This window comes from Nothobranchius furzeri, chromosome 1 (genome assembly GCF_043380555.1).
Source record: "Nothobranchius furzeri strain GRZ-AD chromosome 1, NfurGRZ-RIMD1, whole genome shotgun sequence".
Classification (NCBI taxonomy): Eukaryota; Metazoa; Chordata; class Actinopteri; order Cyprinodontiformes; family Nothobranchiidae; genus Nothobranchius; species Nothobranchius furzeri.
The window spans coordinates 39,375,973-39,397,782 of NC_091741.1; the positions used below are offsets into that span (position 1 = coordinate 39,375,973).

Here is a 21,810-nt window from a genome sequence, read left to right on the forward strand (position 1 = left end):
TGCGAGGAACCTGGATGTGAGTTTTTGTGAATATCTGACATAAAAAATACAGAGAAAAAAAATTTTTTTTTGCTCATTTATGACTCTCTAGAGCCCTCACAACTCACCCCCAAAAAAAGTCCTGTGGACGTAACACACAAAAAATAATTTAGGTTTTAATTTTTTATAAAGTTGATTTTTTTGACAAAACTTAGCACCAAAGGGGTTAAACATCAAAAACTCAAATATTTTATTATATTTTGTGAGGACTGAATCTAAGGAAACAATCTGTGTAAAAAAAAACTGTTTGCCTTTTGAAATATTATATAAATGTTATTACACATTTTGCGAAAATGCATTTTTCTGTGCAAGGGACCTGGATGTGTTTTTCTGAATATCTGGCACTATGCAAAAAATAAAGAGAAACACAAAAAAAATTTTTTTTGCTCATTTGTGACTCTCCAAAGCAATTCACAATTCAGCCCCAAAAGAAGTGATGTGAACATAACACACAAAAAAATTATATTTTTTCAATTTTTTATACTGTTGATTTTTTTTGACAAAACGTAGCACTAAAGGGGTTAAAGCTCAAAAACACTCTATTTTACTATGTTTGGTGAGGACTGAAGCTAAGGAAAGAATCTGTGGGAAAAAATGTTTGACTTTTGAAATATTATATAATTTTTATTATGCATTTTGCTAAAGTGCATGTTTTTGTGCGAGGGTCCCCAGTTTAGCTTTTTTTAAGGAACCTCCAAGGGTTAAAGAAGCATTACAGTAAATGTTACCTGTGGAGCAGAAAGAAAGCAACCTTGGTGTGACTCCTCAAACTCTGATGGTTTTTCCGGTAATTCCAAAAGAGAATGCAATGCCAATTGTTGTTTTCAGGCGCTGTCCTTTCCGGATCAGCTTGTGGGGTTGCGCCTGCCGATGATGTCATCAAACTGCAACAATACCGCTCGGCGAAACTATATTGCATCTTTTTTTTTTTCAAATCTGTTATTTTATGTATGTTTTGGAAAGAGTTAAGCAGTTTTGTTATAAAATTTGCGTTTTTTACTGCCTAAATGTTTTTGAATGAGGTAATATTACTTCCAAAAGTTGTACGTTCAGCCAGTGATCTGCTGTGACGTCAACGACAGGCACAGGACCCCAAACTGGCCAGAAGGAAACATGGCGCACCCCAAAGAGGCTAGACCAGGACCTTATGTACTTTAGACCTGAATTCTATTTTTATATGGTAAGAAGCCTCCAACTGGATATCATTTTATTCATTTCCAATGTTTTGATGGGTATTTCCAGAGACTAAAGGTAAAAACTACTGACTGTCTCTTTAATATTATGGCTCATTTTTGTTTGCGTGGTCGATCTTAATTTAACACTCACCTTTTAGTGTTTTAATTAATAACAGACCCAGAGAAATGGTAGAAGACAAACAAAATAAATAATAAATGTAAAAAAGGTTTTCTTCAAATGCCAAAAACAACCACGTAAATCGCAGCCATGGCTCAAAGAGTTCATGTGTAGGGAAGGGAAGAAGGTTTTGGTCATTAACTCATTCACTACCAATGACGACTAAAGTCGTCGTTAGCATTTTTTTTTTTTTACTGTGTAGGCGTCGGACGAGGCCCCGCACCGTGAGAACAAACTTCTCAGCTCTAAAGCCGATCTTCATCCACATACGTCACACGTCACGTGATCAGGAAGCAGAACATCCATGTGTTAGGAGATCGTTTTGGGCCGCTGCTGTTAAAAAAGTGAGGCGCGAACCGGAAAAGCTTCTGCCGATCACAATTCAACAACGGATTATGAAAGAACGGATAAAGCTCGAAATGTGCAGATTCTTCCTGATGTAAGAGGTGAGTCTCCTCTTTGTTTGGTTAGTTTTGGCGTCGACATCAACATCATCAATGTGGAATGACCTTCCAAGCACTACCAGAACTGCGGCTTCCTTTTCAATTTTCAAGAAACTCCTGAAGACCCTGCTCTTCAGAGAGCATCTTCTAAACTAGCACCCTCCCTGCTCCCCCCCCCCCCCCCACCGTCCACTCCTTTGTTCCCTCCTCTCCATGATTGATGCCAAGTTGTTGTTATTGTTGTTGTTAGCCTCAAGGGCAACATGCCGATTATCACTTGTAAGTCGCTTTGGACAAAAGCGTCTGCTAAATACATAAACATAAACATCATTGCGCACAACGTTCTGTGACTCTTAAAAATCAGTAAAAACGCTGAAAAATGCTGGCAGTGACTGGCTTTTCTGATCAGGAAACAGCTGGCAGTGAATGGGTTAAGACCAGTAACAAAGATCCACAAAACTAATCAGTAAAAGTTTCCTCTGATTTCTACCTTTGCTTATGCTGCCAATGAGATGAGTGGAAACATTTTTGTTGTGTATCCGCCCGGTGGTTAGGTGGAGAACTACATCTCTGGAGGGCCCTTCACTATGAAAAAAAAACAGGTATTTATGCCTAAAGACGAATCTTCCAAGAGGCCAACCGATATCTAAATCCTGCTGAGGTGTACCATCCCGGTGTGGCAGGGTCATCCTCCTCAGACTCAGTGGAGTCTTGCTGCCTCCAGGTGCAGAGCAGGATAGCGTAGCCGCATCCCGGCTGGGACACCATCAGCTCAGGTATACCTTCAGGACCTGGATTCACAGAAAGACTGTCGACCTGCATAAGAGGAAGCATGAACATCACAAACCGCAACTTATCCCCCAATAATCTGTTTCAGACAGCACAGAAATGTGGCGATAGAAATTGAATAAAAAGAATATATAACATCAGAGGTTTTTTAATTGTTACCTAAAAATATAACACTGGTGACTAGTCACTTATAAGGAAATCTCAGTGACAAAAGATTGTGAGATTGTTTTATTCTGAACAATTTGTTTGCGGAATTTCGGATTGTGATTATTGTCGAAAATGGATCAATGTCTAAAAACATGTTATAATAACAGCAGATCAACTAAACAGGGAGATCTATTTAAAATATAAAAGTCTGTTGCGAGCATTAAAATCTCTGATCTCTTTCTGGCATTATGCAATAAAAGTGATGTTCTGATGCTGTTTGATATGTGCCATGGAGGTCCTACCTCAAGTGGAGGAGTTTAAGTATCTCGGGGTCTTGTTCACGAGTGAGGGTAGGAGGGATCGGGAGATCGACGGACGGATTGGTTCGGCGTCTGCAGCGATGCGGACGCTGAGCCAATCTGTCGTGGTGAAGAGGGAGCTGAGCCAGAAAGCCAGGCTCTCGATTTACCGGTCGATCTACGTCCCAATCCTCACCTATGGTCATGAGCTTTGGGTAATGACCGAAAGAACGAGATCGCGGATACAAGCGGCCGAAATGAGTTTCCTCCGTAGGGTGGCCGGGCTCAGCCTTAGAGATAGGGTGAGGAGCTCGGACATTCGGGAGGGACTCGGAGTAGAACCGCTGCTCCTCCGGATCGAAAGGAGTCAGTTGAGGTGGTTTGGGCATCTGGTCAGGATGCCTCCTGGACGCCTCCCTGGGGAGGTGTTTCGGGCATGTCCTGCCGGCAGAAGGCCCCCGGGTCGACCCAGGACACGTTGGAGAGGTTACATCTGCCTTGGAGTCCTGCCGGAGGAGCTGGTGGAGAAGGTCGGGGAGAGGACGGTCTGGAGCTTTCTAGTTGGGATGCTGCCCCCGCGACCCGGATAAGCGGAGGAAGACGACGACAACGACATTTTGACGCCATGAAAGCTATTTTCTTAACGAACGGAAAAAGTTGTTTTAGGTCTTGTCTGAAAACACAAAGCGATCAACAAATATTCGTCTCACTAAATTGACGTTATCGAACTAGACATGAAGAAGTGGAGAAAAAAATGGCTGAGTTTAGCAAAATTGACATCATTCTGCCGGGACGAAAGAAGTCGCATTAAACGTGGAAAAAACCACCATAACTCTGGCCATGTGGAAAATAGCAGCTATGACTCGCACTTGTGTGGCAACTTTCAGAGTCAGAAGACTCCAAAGTGCTTTACACCACAGTGTATCATCCATTCATTCACACACACATTCACACACTGGTGATGATAAGCTACAATGTAGCCACAGCAGACAGAGATAAGGTGGCCTCCGACCACCACCAGAAGGCAAGGTGGGTTAAGTGTCTTGCCCAAGGACACAAAGCAGAATTCTCTGCTGGGATCGAACCTGCAACCTTCCAATTACTGGACAACCAGCTCTGCCTCCTGAGCTCCTGCTGACTCTTTCTTTTTGTAGTCTTTTAAATGACGAATTTTTACAAGCACCTCAAAGTACGTGACAAACACAGTCTCACACTCACATAATGAATTATCATTTAAATTTAAGTACAACATAAGTGTGATTCAGAGGGTAAGGCAAAGCCATTCGCTTCCATTCTTTTCTTTGTGAACACTCATGTTTCTAATCAGCTAAACTAATTTATTTACATTGATTGTGTGTGTGGTGAATAATAAATGTTATAAACACTGTTATTTGACTGATTCTAAAAGTCTAACCAATGACTATGTTTGGCTAGAAAACCTCTGTACAAAACAACAGTTGCATTCATGATGTAAGGTTGTCTTTTGCGCTGTCCTTGTACAATAAAACCAACTAAACGAAACTTTGTTCGGCGACCCATGAGCCAACCAAAAGGAGAGGAGACTGGATTAGCAGCCGGTTGTAGCTACCTGGATATTTTGGTATATTTTTAAAATATTTATCCGTTTGTTTGGCCAGCGGGATTTTCTCCATCTGCCACAATTCAGTAAAAATACTAAAAAAAATTATAATTCCTAAATAGGTTCCCTAAAAATATTTCTTTAAAGCTTGGGTTGAAAATGCTTTCTATAGCATGCTAACGCCGGTTAGCTTAACACTTTTCCATCAGCGTTCAAATTTAACACAATTTAACACTGAAACTCTGTAAGGAAGGTCAGAACAATATCACTAAGAACATTTTATCTACTTACTTTCTCAAACTGTAACACTGGAAAATTATCAACTGTTGTGAATTCTGATTAACATAAAAATGGCGGCGGGAGGTTTAAATATAAAGTATCATATGAAGCCAACTTAAAATGCTACAGTCAACTGTAGAGGGTCTGTAATCACAAAAACGTCAATTTTTTTTCATATTTTTAATAAAAAATTCACATGAAAATCCCTGTTCGTGAATATTATGGTTAATTAGCTTCAACTCCTTCAAGCTATTGTTTTAACTTTCTTTTGAACCCCAGTCATAACGTATGAGGAGTAAGCCCCCCCTCGCATAGTTTGATTTGTTATGTTTCGTCTGAGAACTCAGGGCTATTATTTGCTTTTAATGAGTGTAATTAAAATAGTAAATTGTAATCAATTAGCTAAATTTGCTGTAATTAGTTTAAAATAATGATAAAAAGGTTTCTAAAGAAACCTATACAATATTCAGGTTTAGTGAACCGTGATCTATGGAACACAAAAGTATTCATAATTCAATAAATAAATAAGACAATATGAAATAAATATCTACATGAAGAAATACTAGACAATCATGTAATCTGACAATGAAATGATGAAAGAACAGAAAGTTATGTAAAATTTAAGCTCAATATTATGACATTTTTTTCATTATTCTTTTAAAATGTCTTCATTAATATAATTTTTTTTCCAAAAGTCATTTTTTCATTATAACCCAAAATAATATTGAGCCATTTTTATTTAAAGGGACTTTAGGGACTTTTGAATTTTTATGCTCGCGATTGCCCCCTCAGGCCAAAAGCGTAACGGCAGCTTCAATAGTAGGCTCGTGCACGAGGCGTGCATGCTGTACGTGCACACTCCTTAACGAAAATAACAGCTGAGACAGTCCCGTGTGTGTGTGTGTGTGCGTGTGCGTGCGTGCGTGCGTGTGTGTGTGTGTGTGTGGCCCAGAGGACAGGAGAATGCGCAGCTAATTAAATAATTTGGTTCTGTAGCTTTCTCTTCAGCACAGCTGACAAAGGTTTATGATGGGTCAGTCCTCCTGCATGCTCAGATCATTCCCTTCCCTTGCTTGAAAAATTGTTCCAAAATGAAAGTTGAACCCACATCTCTTTTATCTGTGAATTCAATGCCATTCGGCGAGTCTCAAATAAAAATTTGGGCATCTTACTGTAAAAAAATATACCATTAATGTAAAAAATTAACTCTAAATAAATTATGTTCACATCCAGAATTGAACCCAGGTCTTCAGCACAGGAGTCAGACATTTTACAAGGTGAGCTACACACCTGTAACAGTCATAGTATCTGTAACTTTTATATCCTTGATTACAGCTGAAACAACGTTCAAAGAACGGTTCGGAGCGAAAATGGCTATTTTGTTGCTAATTAGCAGGAAATATCTAGAAGAAAGTTCTACAGAAAGTAGCTAAGGGTCCTCAGAAATGTAGCTAGCTTTGTCACTAGGCGTTAGGAACAGCGACAAAGTGGCACTGCCTCTCTCTCTCCTGCTAAAGCTACTGATAGCAAATGCTACGGGCGATGCCTGAGCGTGAACGAGCATGAAGCAGCCTGCTCGACCCGAGCTTCTCTCTTTTTCTGTGATTTTACAGAAAAACAGGCAATCACAGTAAAAATGCCAGGGCTCATTCTACAGGACCAGGTCATTGCAGGAGAACGTATGAAGAAGACATTTATTATTTCTATACATGTTTTGGCTGTCAAACTTCCATAATGTCCCTTTAAACATTCAGTTTTTATTACATAACATCTTTTTAACAAAGACAGCTTTTATTTCATAATAGTGTTTTTTCCCATGGCTGATTTATTTCATAATGAGACTTTACAGCAGAATGTCTCAGTCCGTCAGTCAAGACTAACGGGGTGGAGCCAGTGTGTCGTTGGCTGTTAATTCAGTCAGACAAAAGCAATCACTCACTAAGTATTGAACCAAACGCTTCAAAAATGTCATCCAAACAACTCAAAATCGGAACGTGCAGCTAATTAATTAAATAATTAGGTTATGTACCTTTCTTTTCAGCACAGCCGACAAAGGTTTATGATGGGTCAGTCTGACAAACTATTCAACTCTATTTGATCTGCCAAAGAAAACAGAACTAAACTAAGTTCAGGCAACGCCACCATCTTTCATGACCATTGACCTAGGAAGGTGTTACAGAGAACTAACTTAAACTGTCCGGTCATGTACGGTGAGCAGAAATCCAGGAAAACCAAACAATGCTGAAGGATTAACCAATGGTGTTGCAGGTCGCACCCACTGGCTTGACTGACGGACTGAGACATTCTGCTGTAAAGACTCATTATGAAATAAATCAGCCATGGGAAAAAAAAACACTATTATGAAATTAAAGCTGTCTTTGTTAAAAAGACGTTATGTAATAAAAACTGAATGAATTAAATAAAAATAGCTCAATATTCGTCGTCGTCGTCGTCTTCCTCCAGTTATCCGGGTCCGGGTCGCGGGGGCAGCATCCCAACTAGGGAGCTCCAGACTGTCCTCTCCCTGGTCTTCTCCACCAGCTCCTCCGGCAGGACCCCAAGGCGTTCCCGGACCAGATTGGAGATGTAACCTCTCCAACGTGTCCTGGGTCGACCCGGGGGCCTCCTGTCGGCAGGACATGCCCGAAACGCCTCCCCAGGGAGGCGTCCAGGAGGCATCCTGACCAGATGCCCAATCCACCTCAACTGACTCCTTTAGAGCCGGAGGAGCAGCGGTTCTACTCCGAGTCCCTCCCGAATGTCCGAGCTCAATATTAATTAGGATTATTATGAAAAAATGACTTTTGAAAAATACATTATATAAATGAAGACATTTTAAAAGAATGAAAAATATTTCGTAATATTAAGCTTAGATTTTACATAACATTCTGTTATTTCATTGTCAGATTACATGATTGTCTAGTATTTCTTCATGTAGATATTTATTTCATAATGTCTTATTTATTTAATGAATTTTGAAAACTTTTGTGTTTCACAGTGAGCTAGCATTAAAATCTCTTTAGTCACATCTTTCATCAGTGATATATCACAGGAGGAACGTATCTGGGATCATTTCACTGCTGAACATAAAGCTCTTACATAAAACCTCTCAGCCAGGTTCCTTTATACACTCAGTTATTCGACAAATTTCAATAACAATCAGGAAAATAAATAACTTTAAAAATAATTAATAAATAAAATAAGGTTAAAAAATGAAAAATAAGTAAATCAAGTAACTATTTTGAGTCCCTTTCCTTTCAGCTTCCTGAGCCTACAAAACCTTTCTGATCCGTCATGGTAAATTACAGATAAATAACAAAAAATAAATAAATCTAAGTATTCACACCTGTCCCTCAAGAAGCCACTTCTTGAGCAGAACCAGCTGACCCGACCCCCCCTCTGAGCTGTCAGACGGTTCCTCCCAACGGAAAGCTCGCACCAACCGGTCTGTGTAGCCCACCACCAGCTCACAGCGCCCATCTCCATCTGCACACACGATCAGATTTAACACGGTACACCAAAAACACGTTTAATGCTGATGGCACGAAGCCAGAGTTGTACCGATGTCGCTAATGAGGATGACTTTGGTGTTGGCAGGAATGTGTTGGGTGAAGAAAGGCCTCTGATCATCAGATGACAGGAACTCATGTTGGCTGGAAGAATCTGACTTGTTTGGGTTTGCAGCTGTCAGATCAAAAAGGTGAAACCAGCCTTCTGCTCCCACAGCAACGACAAGGTTCTGACAGACACACACAACAGATCACAGTCAGATCACCTTTAAACATTTATAACGTTCAACTGCCTTTGAAACGTCTCTGCTCACCTTCCCTTTGTTGCAAACATCTCCGACTGCAACACACGTCAGCTGTAAAAGCACCACGCCATGTGAGCATACGTTCAAATGTTTTCTAAAATCTGTGCATTTGTAGGGATTTTGTGCTGACCATTCCCACACAGGTTCTGGTGATCCAGGGTTTGGAATCATCATTCTTGTAAACCAGCAGCTTTCCACTCGTGTCTCCAACGATCAGCTCATTCAGCTGGAAACAGACAAGCGTTTTCAAGAGTTTTGGCATCCTCTTTCCAACTCTAAATGTTTGGCTTTGAAGATCCGGGACACGATGTTGTAAATGCAAAATGTTTATTGCTTCCTTTTTATTTTTTTATTTTTTTTTTTTTAGTTTTCTGCAGTAAACACGTGGCTATGCTTGGAGTCATTGTTCTGTTTTAATTCTTCAGTTTGGTTGCTGACGACTAGCACCAAATACTTCAGTAACTAAAGTCTTGCATTCCCAACAAAGAATTGAGCCTATTTTTTTATTACCTGTATCCTCTCTTAAGTTTAACCTAGATTTTTTAAAAATAAATGTTTAATAAATAACAAGATATTTACATAGTTTTATGACCTCATGAGACCCAGATCATTTTAAATCCTAGTTTGAATGAATATTGTATTTTAAAGATGCTTTAAATTGCCATACAATAAATGTTTATGATTTTTGAAACATATTAAAATACATCACATACTCAGTTACGTGACCAAAGTATGCGGTACAGAATTCAGCTCTGTTATCTAATAGGACCTGATTTGTTTGAGTTGGGCACAATTGTGTATTTTGTCCCAGAATGATGCTCAAATGAATTCTGACTCTATCTTCATTTATAAACATTGCTTTTTAAAACATATAACAAATTACATCGTTTTCATTCAATTCCCCTTGAAAATAAGTAGATTGTTCACACCTTTTCCTGTAAATAATCAAAATAAAACTAATTAAAGTGACGTTTTGATGCAGCTGTGTATAACTCAGATGTGGGAGGTAAATTTAAACAATCACGTAAACACTTGTTTACCGAGTCGTTGTCTGCGTCTCCCAAACAGATCGCGTGTGGAAACATCGTTCCTGTAAAATCCAAACCGACCCGATGAACAAAGTTCAAAGACCGCATAGCTGCTGCTTTTAGGTTGATTTAAAAACTACCAATCTGATTTACACACGTGCTAGACCTAATTATTCTAGACTGACGTGCACAGTCGCCACATCGTCCATCACTGGCGCCTCTTCCTTGTAAACAAAACCACGTGATCCGAGGGCTACGGAAGCTCAGCTGGTACGAAAATCGTACGTTTCAGTGCTCACAAGTGTTTCTCCTAATCTCTAATGAAATATTTAACTTTTTTTATTGACCGTTTTATAGATTGCATTATATAACTAATAATTTCTATTGAAGAGTTCTGCATTTAAAGGAACTATTCTTGAGACTGAAATAAATCTCCAGATTTTTTAAGAATGAAATACTGACCTCTAGAGGCCGCTTCTGTTTTATTCTGAGTGCAAATTTCTAAGTGTGCCACTAAAGGGCGGTATTCTAATACAGCCGAAACAGAAATAGATGGACTCAGAGAAAACCAAGATCAGAACAGCTGAATATTTTAAAAGTGACCAAATAACTTCACAAAGCTGAGCTCAACTGTGGAAAATCTTAAATCCTTAATGAAACGTTTTGTTGCACTCATTTATTTTAATGCACATTTTACAAGCATTTGGTTTCATGGTAAATTACTGAATCATAATTAGGACTGTCTAGATGGACGCCTCTCCACCTCCGCGGGTCTGACGTGGCTCCAGCTGGTCCAGTCGAAGATTTAAATATGTGCAAATGTACAGGAAGTTGTATTTTATAGCCTAGATATAGAGGGAGTGCAGAATTATTCAGCAAGTTGTATTTTTGAGGAATAATTTTATTATTGAACAACAACCATGTTCTCAATGAACCCAAAAAACTCATTAATATCAAAGCTGAATGTTTTTGGAAGTAGTTTTTAGTTTGAGCTATAGGGGGATATCTGTGTGTGCAGGTGACTATTACTGTGCATAATTATTAGGCAACTTAACAAAAAACAAATATATACCCATTTCAATTATTTATTTTTACCAGTGAAACCAATATAGCATCTCCACATTCCCAAATATACATTTCAGTCATTCAAAAACAATACAAAAACAAATCAGCGACCAATATAGCCACCTTTCTTTGCAAGGACACTCAAAAGCCTGCAATCCATGGATTCTGTCAGTGTTTTGATCTGTTCACCATCAACATTGCGTGCAGCAGCAACCACAGCCTCCCAGACATGGTTCAGAGAGGTGTACTGTTTTCCCTCCTTGTAAATCTCACATTTGATGACGGACCACAGGTTCTCAATGGGGTTCAGATCAGGTGAACAAGGAGGCCATGTCATTAGTTTTTCTTCTTTTATACCCTTTCTTGCCAGCCATGCTGTGGAGTACTTGGACGCGTGTGATGGAGCATCGTCCTGCGTGAACATCATGTTTTTCTTGAAGGATGCAGACTTCTTCCTGTACCACTGCTTGAAGAAGGTGTCTTCCAGAAACTGGCAGTAGGACTGGGAGTTGAGCTTGGCTCCATCCTCAACTCGAAAAGGCCCCACAAGCTCATCTTTGATGATACCAGCCCAAACCAGTACTCCACCTCCACCTTGCTGGCGTCTGAGTCGGACTGGAGCTCTCTGCCCTTTACCAATCCAGCCACGGGCCCATCCATCTGGCCCATCAAGACTCACTCCCATTTCATCAGTCCATAAAACCTTAGAAAAATCAGTCTTGAGGTATTTCTTGGCCCAGTCTTGACGTTTCAGCGTGTGTGTCTTGTTCAGTGGTGGTCGTCTTTCAGCCTTTCTTACCTTGGCCATGTCCCTGAGTATTGTGTTGCACACCTTGTGCTTTTGGGCACTCCAGTGATGCTGCAGCTCTGAAATATGGCCAAACTGGTGGCAAGTGGCATCTTGGCAGCTGCATGCTTGACTTTTCTCAGTTCATGGGCAGTTATTTTGCGCCTTGGTTTGTCCACACGGTTCTTGCGACCCTGTTGACTATTTTGAATGAAACGCTTGATTCTTCGATGATCACGCTTCAGAAGCTTTGCAATTTTAAGACTGCTGCATCCCTCTGCAAGATATCTCACTATTTTTGACCTTTCTGAGCCTGTCAAGTCCTTCTTTTGACCCATTTTACCAAAGGAAAGGAAGTTGCCTAATAGTTATGCACACCTGATATAGGGTGTTGATGTCATTAGACCACACCCCTTCTCATTACAGAGATGCACATCACCTAATATGCCTAATTGGTAGTAGGCTTTCGAGCCTATACAGCTTGGAGTAAGACAACATGCATGAAGAGGATGATGTGGACAAAATACTCATTTGTCTAATAATTCTGCACTCCCTGTACAGATGAGTTACAGATGTAAGCACATGTCGATGCTGCAAAACTTTTTTTTATCACGTCTACGATGAATAAAGACACAAATTGGATATTTTACATAAGACTGTGTTTCAGAGTGCATGTAATATTAAATAATATTGATTTAAGATGCAGTCTTTATACATTATGACACACATAAATAGTTTTCTTTGAAAAACAAAGCGTAATATTTGATGCCAGTGGGGAACATTTTCAGTGATTTTTCCTTTTCATGGAGATTTACTTCTTGGTAATTTATCTAATCACATGAATGGATTTAAAATAAAATAGCTTTATTTTCTGCTCTGGCATTTCTGGGTTTTTCTTTCAAGTTATTTCAACGTATTTTACACATAAAAATATGAATAAATAAAAAACACTCCCCAGCTAACAATTAAAACGATTTCCTGTTTCTGAAATAGTGGTATGATTGCATGTTTTTAGAGTTACACACAAGAGATGTGCTTAAATTATCTTTTTAAAGTTGCCATCTTTTAGTCATGTTGAAAATAAATGTTCCTCATGTAGGAATTTACGTAAAAGTACATTTAAATGGCCGAAATTATTATTATTATTGTTCCGACTCCCACCAGGCCCATCATCCTAGATAGCTTTGCTCCTGTTTCTTTCCTAAGTTAACCAAACTAGTTAACTCTATGAAGACCTCTGCGTGCCCCCTCCACATCTTACCCTCATCTTTGTTTAAAAGTGCTTTTCAGTCCATCAGTCCCAGCGTGCTCTCTATAATTAATGCTTCTCTGGTTTCTGGTCATGTCCCTGCTTACTTTAAGAACGCTGTAATCCACCCGCTTCTTAAAAAAACAGGCAACCCCTCAGTTCCTGGTCATGTTTACTGTTTTATATAAATGTGTTTCACCCTTTAACTATTACAGGTTCCTCTCCTGAGCACAGTCACTTTTCAGTACTTTAGATATTAAGGGACTCTCCTTGATACTCCTCTATGAAGGCTTGGATGCTCTTGCCATCCGCTACTCATCTTGGATTCAATTGGGGAGGGGGAAAGGAGGGAAGAAAAAAACTGGAATAACTCTGTTCCTGTGTCATTTACATCTTGTCTTGTTCATTGATATATGTTCATTCCAAATAAAGATTTAATCCAAAAAATAAAAACGAGTCTTGACGCCTCTCTCCATAGCAGCTTCAGGCCCATCTCTAAACTTCCGTTCATCTCCAAGATCTTGGAAAAGGTTGTGGTTAAACAACTCACAGCTGCTCTTGATGAACATAACACCTATGATAGCTTCCAGTCAGGTTTTCGTGGAGCTCATTCTACTGAAACAGCTCTTCTTAGGGTCTCTAATGACCTTCTGACTCACAGTGATGCAGGGGACTGTTCTGTTCTGGTCCTGCTGGACCTGACTGCAGCCTTTGACACTGTTGACCATCACCTGCTACTGGATGTTTATGGTTATATTAGCAGATGCTTTTGTCCAAAGCGACTTACAAGTGATAATGAATCCAGCAGCTTGCCCTTGAGGCTAACAACAAAAGACTTATCAGTCAATCCTAGGATAGGCTGAGTGACTGAGCAGGTCTATCAGGACCTGCTCGGGAGTGGTTCTCCCCTTATCTCTCTGAGCGCTCCTTTTCTGTGGCCGTCTCCAAGTTTAGGTCCTCCACCACCTCTCTTACCCATGGTGTCCCACAAGGTTCTGTGCTGGGGCCCCTTCTCTTCCTCCTCTATCTGCTTCCTCTTCAGCACATCCTGAGCTCCTCAGTCTCCTACCAACTTTATGCAGATGACATCCAACTGTACATCTCCTTTAAGCCCCATGAGATGTCTAAGCTGCAGCTGTTACACACCTGCTTAAACTCTATCAAAACCTGGATGGCTGGGAGCTTTCTTCAGCTGAATGAAGATAAGACTGAGATCCTCATCTGTGCCCCAGACAAGCTGGTTCCCAAAGTCAGAGACTCTCTTGGTCAGCTTGCTTCTCACACCAAACCCTCCGTCAGGAATCTTGGTGTGACCTTTGACCCAGCTCTCACCCTGGATTCTCATGTCAGTTCTCTTGTTCGCTCTTCCTTCTTCCATCTCAGGAACATTGCTAAGCTGAGTCCCATTCTGTCTCGCTCTGAACTTGAGACAGTTCTCCACACCTTCATCTCCTCACGCTTAGACTACTGTAACTCTCTTTTCACGTGTCTGAGCAGAACCTCCCTGAACCGTCTACAGGTGGTTCAGAATGCCTGTGCTCGGCTTCTGACCAAGTCCTCCAAACACACCCACATCACCCCGCTTCTCCTCCAGCTTCACTGGCTGCCAGTCAACTTCAGGGTTCATTTCAAGATCCTGGTTCTGGTCTATAGGGCCTTACATGGACAAGCACCATCTTACATTGGTGATCTTCTTAGTCCCTACACCCCCAGCAGGTCCCTGAGGTCCAGTGATCAAAGCCTACTGGTTGTGCAGCACCAGGCTAAAGACCAAAGGTGACAGATCATCTGCTGCTGTGGCCCCCAGACTCTGGAACTCTCTCCCCCTGAGCCTGAGAACAGTGGACTCAGTGGTCTCCTTTAAAAAGCAGCTGAAGACTCACCTGTTCAGGCTGGCTTTTGCGTGACCTTTGGTTGATTCTTCATCGCCACCTTCTTCTCGTTCCACTCTTTTTTTTTACCACTTCTGCCTTTCCCGGGATCCACTGATTACCTCTTTCTTATTAAATTTCTCTTTCCCTTTCTCGCAATTTTTTAATCACAATTTTTATTTTCCTAGATTTTATATTTTTTAATCTTTTTTTTTTTGTTCTTGTGAAGCACTTTGTGGGCTTTCTTGTAATAAATTCAGGTCATGCACAGATAGAGGAATAAAAGTAGAGGCCCCAGCACAAAACCTTGTGGGACACCATGGGTGAGGAAGGTGGTGGAGGACCACTCTGGAGCAGTTCCTGATAGGCCTACCCAGTCTCTGTAGCAGGCATTGAGGATAGCTACAAATATCTTGGTATCCTACAAGCAAATAGCAACCTTGAAGAAGACGCAAGGAAAGGAGCCACATCCAAGTATCTACTACGAGTGAGACAAGTCTTAAGAAGTCAGCTCAATAGCAAGAACAGTCTGAGCAATAAACAGTTACGCCTTGCCAGTAATCAGATATCCTGCAGGAATAATAAACTGGCCAAAGGAAAAAATACAGACCACAGATGTTAAGACACGGAAGCTCCTAACCTTGAATGGAGGGTTCCATCCCAAATCCTGCACCTTGAGTCTGTACACTAGCTGTAAGGAAGGAGGGCGAGGACTAGTTAGTGTGAGAGCCACTGTCCAGGATGAAACATCCAAGATCCATAAATACATCAAGGACAAGGCCCCCAACAGATGACATTTTCAGTGAATGTCTCAAACAATGGCAAACAGAGGAGGAGGTGCTGGAATTACCATCATGGGAGTACAAACCCCTACATGGGATGTACCACCGACAGATAACTGAAGTGGCTGATAAAGAAATCCTACCAATGGCTAGAAAGAGCTGATCTGAAGAACAGCACAGAGGCTCTCATCATGGCTGCACGGGAACAGGCCCTGAACACCAGAGCAACAGAGGCCAAGATCTAAGTCAAAGTCAAAGTCCCATTAGTTGTCACACACATTGATGTGTGTGCGAAATTTGTTTCCCGCATTTGGCCCAACCCCTTGGGGAGCAGTGAGCTGCAGACAAAGGAACCATTTGGTGGTTTAACCCCCCAATCCAGCCCTTTATTGCTGGGTGTCAAGCAGGGAGGCATTGGGCCCCATTTTTTCAAAGTCTTTGGTCTGACCCAATCAGGAATCTAACCCTGATCTCCCAGTCTCAGGGCGGACACTCTACCATTAGACCACTGAGCTGGTTGTACCATCTAGCACACCAGACTAGACCCAAGGTGTAGGCTATGCAAAGAGGCCCCTGAGACAATCCACCCCATAACTGCAGGATGGAAGATGCTGGCAGGGAAAGTAGAGATGGAACGCCACAACCAAGCAGCTGGCATCGTGTACAGAAACATCTGTGCAGAGTATGGACTGGAAGCCCCAAGGTCAAAGTGGGTAACCCCCCTAAAGTGGTAGAGAACGAGAGATCCAAGCTCCTGTGGGACTTCCAGATCCAGACTGACAAAATGGTGATGGAGAACCAACCGGACATTGTGGTGGTGGACAAAGAGCAGAAGACAGCCGTTGTGGTTGATGTGGCAATACCAAGTGATGCAACATCAGGAAAAAGGGACACGAGAAACTAGAGATGTCCCAGGGCTCAGGTCCCAGAACTTGAGAAAGCCTGGAGAGTGAAGACATCTGTGCTGCCCGTGGTCATCGGGGCACTCGAGGCAGTAACCCCCAAACTCGAGGAGTGGCTAAAGCAGATCCTAGGAAAAACTTCAGACATCTCAGTCCAGAAAAGTGCAGATCTAGGAAAAGCTAAGATACTGCAGAACCCTCAAGATGTCAGGCCTCTGGTGGAGGACCCAAGCTTGGAAGGAGGAGACCACCTGTGGAGGGTGAGATGGGGTTAGGTGAGATGTTTATGTTTATTCATTTAGCAGACGCTTTTTTCCAAAGCGACTTACAATTTATAACCTATAGGGCATGTTGTGATCTGTGGGGGAAACCAGAGTACCCGGAGGAAACCCACGCATGCATGGGGAGAACACGCAACTCCACGCAGAAAGGCCGCAGCCGAGTTTTGAACCAGCAACCTTCGTGCTGCGAGGCAACAGTGCTAACCACTGCACCACCATGCAGCCCTGATGTGGGGTTGAGTAAAGAAAAGAAAGTAGGTGTGTGTGTGTGTGTGTGTGTGTGTGTGTGTTTGTGTTCTTGTACTTTTTAACCAATGAAGTGACGACATTTTTGTGGTTCTCACCTTTTTAAAAGCTTGCTAGTTGGTTGGTGTGAGTTAAGTTTAAGTTGAGGCAGGTTTAGGAATAGATCGGTGTTGGTTTGGTTAGACATTACAGTCATGAAAAGGAATGGAAGTGAATGCATGGTCCTCACTAAGATAGAATGTGTGTGTGTGTGTGTGTGTGTGTGTGTGTGTCGAAAAGGAGAGTTTTTTCAGGCTTTCTCTTTCTGCTTTTCCCACCAGGTGTCGCCACCGCTAGTCATTCGTCTCCATTTTGTCCCATAAGGCACGATTATAGTTGCGCTAATTTTCTAAACACTTAGCATACATTTTACAAAAGTTTTTATTTAAAAACAAAAACAAAAATGGATTTAGTGCAGACCTAACAATTTCCCCTAAATTGTTATTTTGATTTTAACAAATCATTTTACAGAGTTTTTCATCTCAATAAACAGCTTTAAAGAGAAAATATAATCCCTCTCATGCATATTAGATTTTGCATTTAGAATTTTTAGTTGTATAATCTAAAAAAGAAAGGAGGAAAATACATAAAGTGGTCAAATAAGAGTTCGGGCCCCCAGATGTCATGATAATTATTAGTCAGCTCTGCCTGGAAAGCCCCAACGAGCGGACTCCCGGCCTCTGGAAGACCAGCGACGTCCCCACAAAGCGCTAATTGGACTCCGGGAGCACCCTGACAAGAGCATGGATAGGTCCCAGAGAGCCTGGCGAAGGGCGGAGGGGAGGGGGACGCTGAATGGAGCCCACGCCTCTCTAAACGCTCTAGTTGGGCGGGGGTGGGTGTGTGGGGTTGAGGAAAGAAAAGAAAGTAGGTGTGTGTGTGTGTGTGTGTGCGTGCGTGTGTGTGTGTGTGTGTGTGTGTGTCATTCAATGGGACCTGAATGTTGAATGCCACTGTCAACAGAGAAAAATTGAACAAATTATAACATAACAAGGCGTGCATGCGCGAAGGCGCGTTCACAGAGCCAAAGAAAAAGATGGGTGGACACACACACACACACACACACACACACACACACACACACACGTTCCAAAGACCAGATATAAAAGTCGAGGTGCTCCGACTTGTTGCACCCCGACTTTGGAATGAACTCCCTTTGTACTGACCCTCTGGTCACTTTTAAAAACCATTTTAAAGCTTTTACCTAAATCTTTAGTTTTCTTATTTTTAACTCAAATTTGTAATCTTTCATCTGTTTATGAAATGTTATAATTTAATGACTTATTTTTTCTGATGTTAATCTATTTCATTATGATTTAATTTTGTTAACCCTAACCCTAACACACACACACACACACACACACACACACACACACACACACACACACACACACACACACACACACACACACACACACACACACACACACACACACACACACACACACACACACACACACACAGGTTCAGTGTTAGTCCAATAAAAGACGCGTTTCATCCTCCCCCGCGCGCTTCTCAGAGCGACAACAATCAGCTGAGACGCACCGCGTCCGCGCCACTGTAACCGCATCGAGTGTATCAAATCATCCACAAAGCAACCCCCGCGCAGATTCTCCGCAGATTTGCGCCTCTGCGTTCCGCTTGTGCAGCTGATGATGTGCTCCAATCAAAGTGGAAAATTCCGCTTCACGAGCACAATGACTCCTAAAGCGAGCGGCTTTCTGTGGGAACAATACCGCTGAACTGGTGAGGTGACAGCGAGCGGCTGATTTTACTCTCAGATCAACTGAAGATAAACTCTGGACGCCTCGCCCCGAGGTGAGCTGTCATTCAGCACCACACTATGAACTCCTGCTCCAAAACAAAGTTCAGCTCCATTTATTTTGTCTTTTCGTTTTTAAACGTTTTTAACATTTATTCATTTGGAAACTCAGGGTGGCCAAACTCTCCTCAGAATTGGAGTTTTTATTCCTTCCTGAACCGAATGAGAGAAGCGGTGGTTTTGTTCCGGACTCCGCTGAAGTTTCCTGCCTTTCGCTGCGCGCACCTCCCCACACTCCTGGCTGCAAACAAAACAAACCTCACCACTCACTTGTTTGTTTAGTGCTTCAAGTGGCACGCGTCCGGCGCGCGCAAAACACCGGTACCCGCAGCAGAAGCCCAAGGTGTACCCACGCGACCAGTAGGCGTGGCCAACCCATCCAAACGCATTGAAAAGCAGCAGAGTTTTCCTTTAGGGACTCATTTGAGCTTTGAGAAGCGCGCCCGGCAGCAGCCTGGCGGACTGCCCACAGTGAAGCAAGTGCGCGACAACACGTGAACGGCACGAGCGGCACGCACCGCCTGGACACTGGGTGACTTTTTTCATTTAGAGTTTTTTTCTTTTTTCTTTTGGGAATGGACCTCACAGCCAAGATGGAAATTAACGTGAGCCAGCAGCAGCTGATTCCACCTGCCTGCTTCTTCTCCGCTGCAGCCGCGGCGGCTCAGAGTCTTCAGGTGAGCCCCAGCGGCAGCAGCCAGTGCGGCGGGAAGTCCAAACAGCTCAAGAGGCAGCGCTCCTCCTCCCCGGAGCTGCTGCGGTGCAAGCGCAGGCTGCACTTTACGGGCTTCGGCTACACTCTGCCGCAGCAGCAGCCGCACGCGGTGGCGCGGAGGAACGAGAGGGAGCGCAACAGGGTGAAACTGGTCAACAACGGCTTCGCCACGCTGCGGGAGCACGTCCCCAACGGCGCCGCCAACAAGAAGATGAGCAAAGTGGAGACGCTGCGCTCCGCAGTGGAGTACATCCGGGCCCTGCAACAGCTGTTGGACGAGCACGACGCGGTGAGCGCCGCGTTCCAGTCCGGCGTCCTGTCGCCCACCATGTCGCAGGGATACTCCGCGGACATGAACTCCATGGCCGGCTCGCCAGTGTCCTCCTACTCCTCCGATGAGGGCTCCTACGACCCCCTCAGTCCAGAAGAGCAGGAACTGCTGGACTTCACCAACTGGTTCTGAGCATCTTATGTGGTAGGAAGCGATGTTGATGTTTAATTTATACAAAACAAATAATAAACCCTGATATCTGGTTAAAAATGTTTTTTTTATCAGATTTTCCTCACAGAACCACGGATCAACTCATCTTGTCCGGCGCTTGGAATGGTCCCGGAGGAGACTGACAGTCCTCAAGAACAAGATGCATTACGCACGCGTTCCAGTCCTCAGTATACACCGACCGAAGACTGCTAATGAGGCCGAGAGGACCCGCAAGCTTTGGGGAGATCATCCCAGAGATCAGCGCCAAAGGACTAGACGAGGCCCGGGGAGCCCCGCTTCTGTTCGAATAACAAAAGACCACAAAGCGAATTCACGCGCTTCACCAGAACTTTAACACATTATTTAATAAGTCGATCTTCATCTATGCTAAACCAATCACAACACCCGCTTTGGTAAACCTCTCAGAATCCACAAAATGCTTCCAAGTCGCGGAATTATTCTATTAAATTCTATATCAAACGCTTTTTTGGAAATATATTAAGATATTTTTGTATGTAAGAGATTTATAGATGTTTTGTATCCTTTTGTATATATTTTGTCTAAATACTACAAAGTTGCTTCTATTACCTCTTGCCGACGTAGACATGTAGTCTATTATTCTCTGGCTCTTCTCATTCATGAGGTTTTATTCTAGCACCAATGTGTCTTATTTAATAGCAAAACATGTTACTGTATTACGTCATGTCACAATGATCAAAACTTGTGCAGCTATTGTCCCAAAGAGTGCAATAGCCACGCATCGTGTCTTTATACTGCCAGCTCTATATCCTCATAAGCAGATGCTGAATATTTCTTATAATCACATTTTCTACGTTCTAGTCCAAGAATAAAACGAGATTCTACTGAAATTATTTTCATGTCTTTATTTTCTGGGCTGGGTGGAAATGGGTGTGAGTACGGGCTTCAGTATCTGATCGGTGAGTCCATTTAAATGAGAGAAAATAAATAAATAAGATTTGAACCTGTTTTAGTACAATAAGAGCGGAATTCCACACTTAATTTAAGCACAAATCAGGTTTTACGCACATTTTACGCACGTTCTTGTACAAAATCAGTCAGAGTGAATGTACACTTTTTGGGTCCTTATGAACCAACCTCTTGTCCAATCCTAATTAGTTAACTGTTTTTTCGTTGGCAGCACTTAGAACAACAAAATATCAATAATAATAAAACATAAAAAAAATCACAAGTTAAAACGGCCGCAAAACGTGAAATTTTACTTAACTGGAACTTTTTGTTTTCTACTAACTTAATTTTCAGAAATCGTCCATCACTCATAAAACAAGAAGCGTTTTCTGTGCTGACCCATAAACGCCGATTTTGCTGCTTTAATTGATGCGTAAAAGGCTCCTTTTATGCGAAACTCCTGAAAAGCTCCAAAGCTCTGACGGCACTGTTTCAACTCAAGCTGAAAATGAATAATGAGGAAAGGAATGCCATTCTAAGTCAGAGGATGGCCGAATTGTCACGAGCAGCGGTGGTCTAGGAGGTATGGAGCCTTTGTGAGTGTGACAGGTAGGGTGGAGGAGGCTGCAGCAAGGCGCGTGTCTGAGTGAATGGTGTCTGGATGGTGGCTGAGTGGAGACATGGAGCCGAACTGGCTGCTTGCGTGTGCCTCCTGACAGCGGCATGCTGCCTAACACACAACCACCACCTGGAGAGGGAGGGGAGAGAGAGAAATAAGGGAGGGAGGGAGAGAGAGAGAGAGAGAGAGAGAGAGAGAGAGAGACTTTTTTGTTTGTAAAGCTTTTTTAATCAAACAAAAGTTGAAACCTTCAG

At 42.4% G+C, this 21,810-nt stretch overlaps 2 protein-coding genes across 2 annotated transcripts in view; one reads left to right on the forward strand and one right to left on the reverse strand.

Annotated features, from left to right (window-relative positions):
- Nucleotides 1–10,007, reverse strand: part of itfg2 (integrin alpha FG-GAP repeat containing 2) — a 30,179-nt gene extending 20,172 nt beyond the window's left edge. The window contains exons 1-7 of the mRNA XM_070547027.1: nucleotides 9,783–10,007; nucleotides 8,873–8,968; nucleotides 8,752–8,793; nucleotides 8,490–8,667; nucleotides 8,275–8,414; nucleotides 2,503–2,651; nucleotides 2,326–2,420 (exon numbers count right to left, since the gene is read on the reverse strand). Of these exons, the coding sequence (XP_070403128.1) occupies nucleotides 2,326–2,420; nucleotides 2,503–2,651; nucleotides 8,275–8,414; nucleotides 8,490–8,667; nucleotides 8,752–8,793; nucleotides 8,873–8,968; nucleotides 9,783–9,878 (796 nt within the window). The 5' untranslated portion in view covers nucleotides 9,879–10,007. The remainder of the gene's footprint in view (nucleotides 1–2,325; nucleotides 2,421–2,502; nucleotides 2,652–8,274; nucleotides 8,415–8,489; nucleotides 8,668–8,751; nucleotides 8,794–8,872; nucleotides 8,969–9,782) is intronic.
- A 9,035-nt stretch (nucleotides 10,008–19,042) lies between these two features.
- On the forward strand, nucleotides 19,043–20,879 carry ascl1a (achaete-scute family bHLH transcription factor 1a). Its single transcript, XM_015961432.3, has 2 exons — nucleotides 19,043–20,004; nucleotides 20,086–20,879. Exon 1 carries the CDS (start codon nucleotides 19,390–19,392, stop codon nucleotides 19,990–19,992), a length of 603 nt encoding a protein of 200 aa, XP_015816918.1. The 5' UTR covers nucleotides 19,043–19,389; the 3' UTR covers nucleotides 19,993–20,004; nucleotides 20,086–20,879.
- Nucleotides 20,880–21,810: the final 931 nt, after the last annotated feature.

Bases quoted from the DNA above. Each gene is read 5' to 3' on its own strand.
- ascl1a (XM_015961432.3), top strand. From the start codon at position 19,390: ATGGACCTCACAGCCAAGATGGAAATTAACGTGAGCCAGCAGCAGCTG.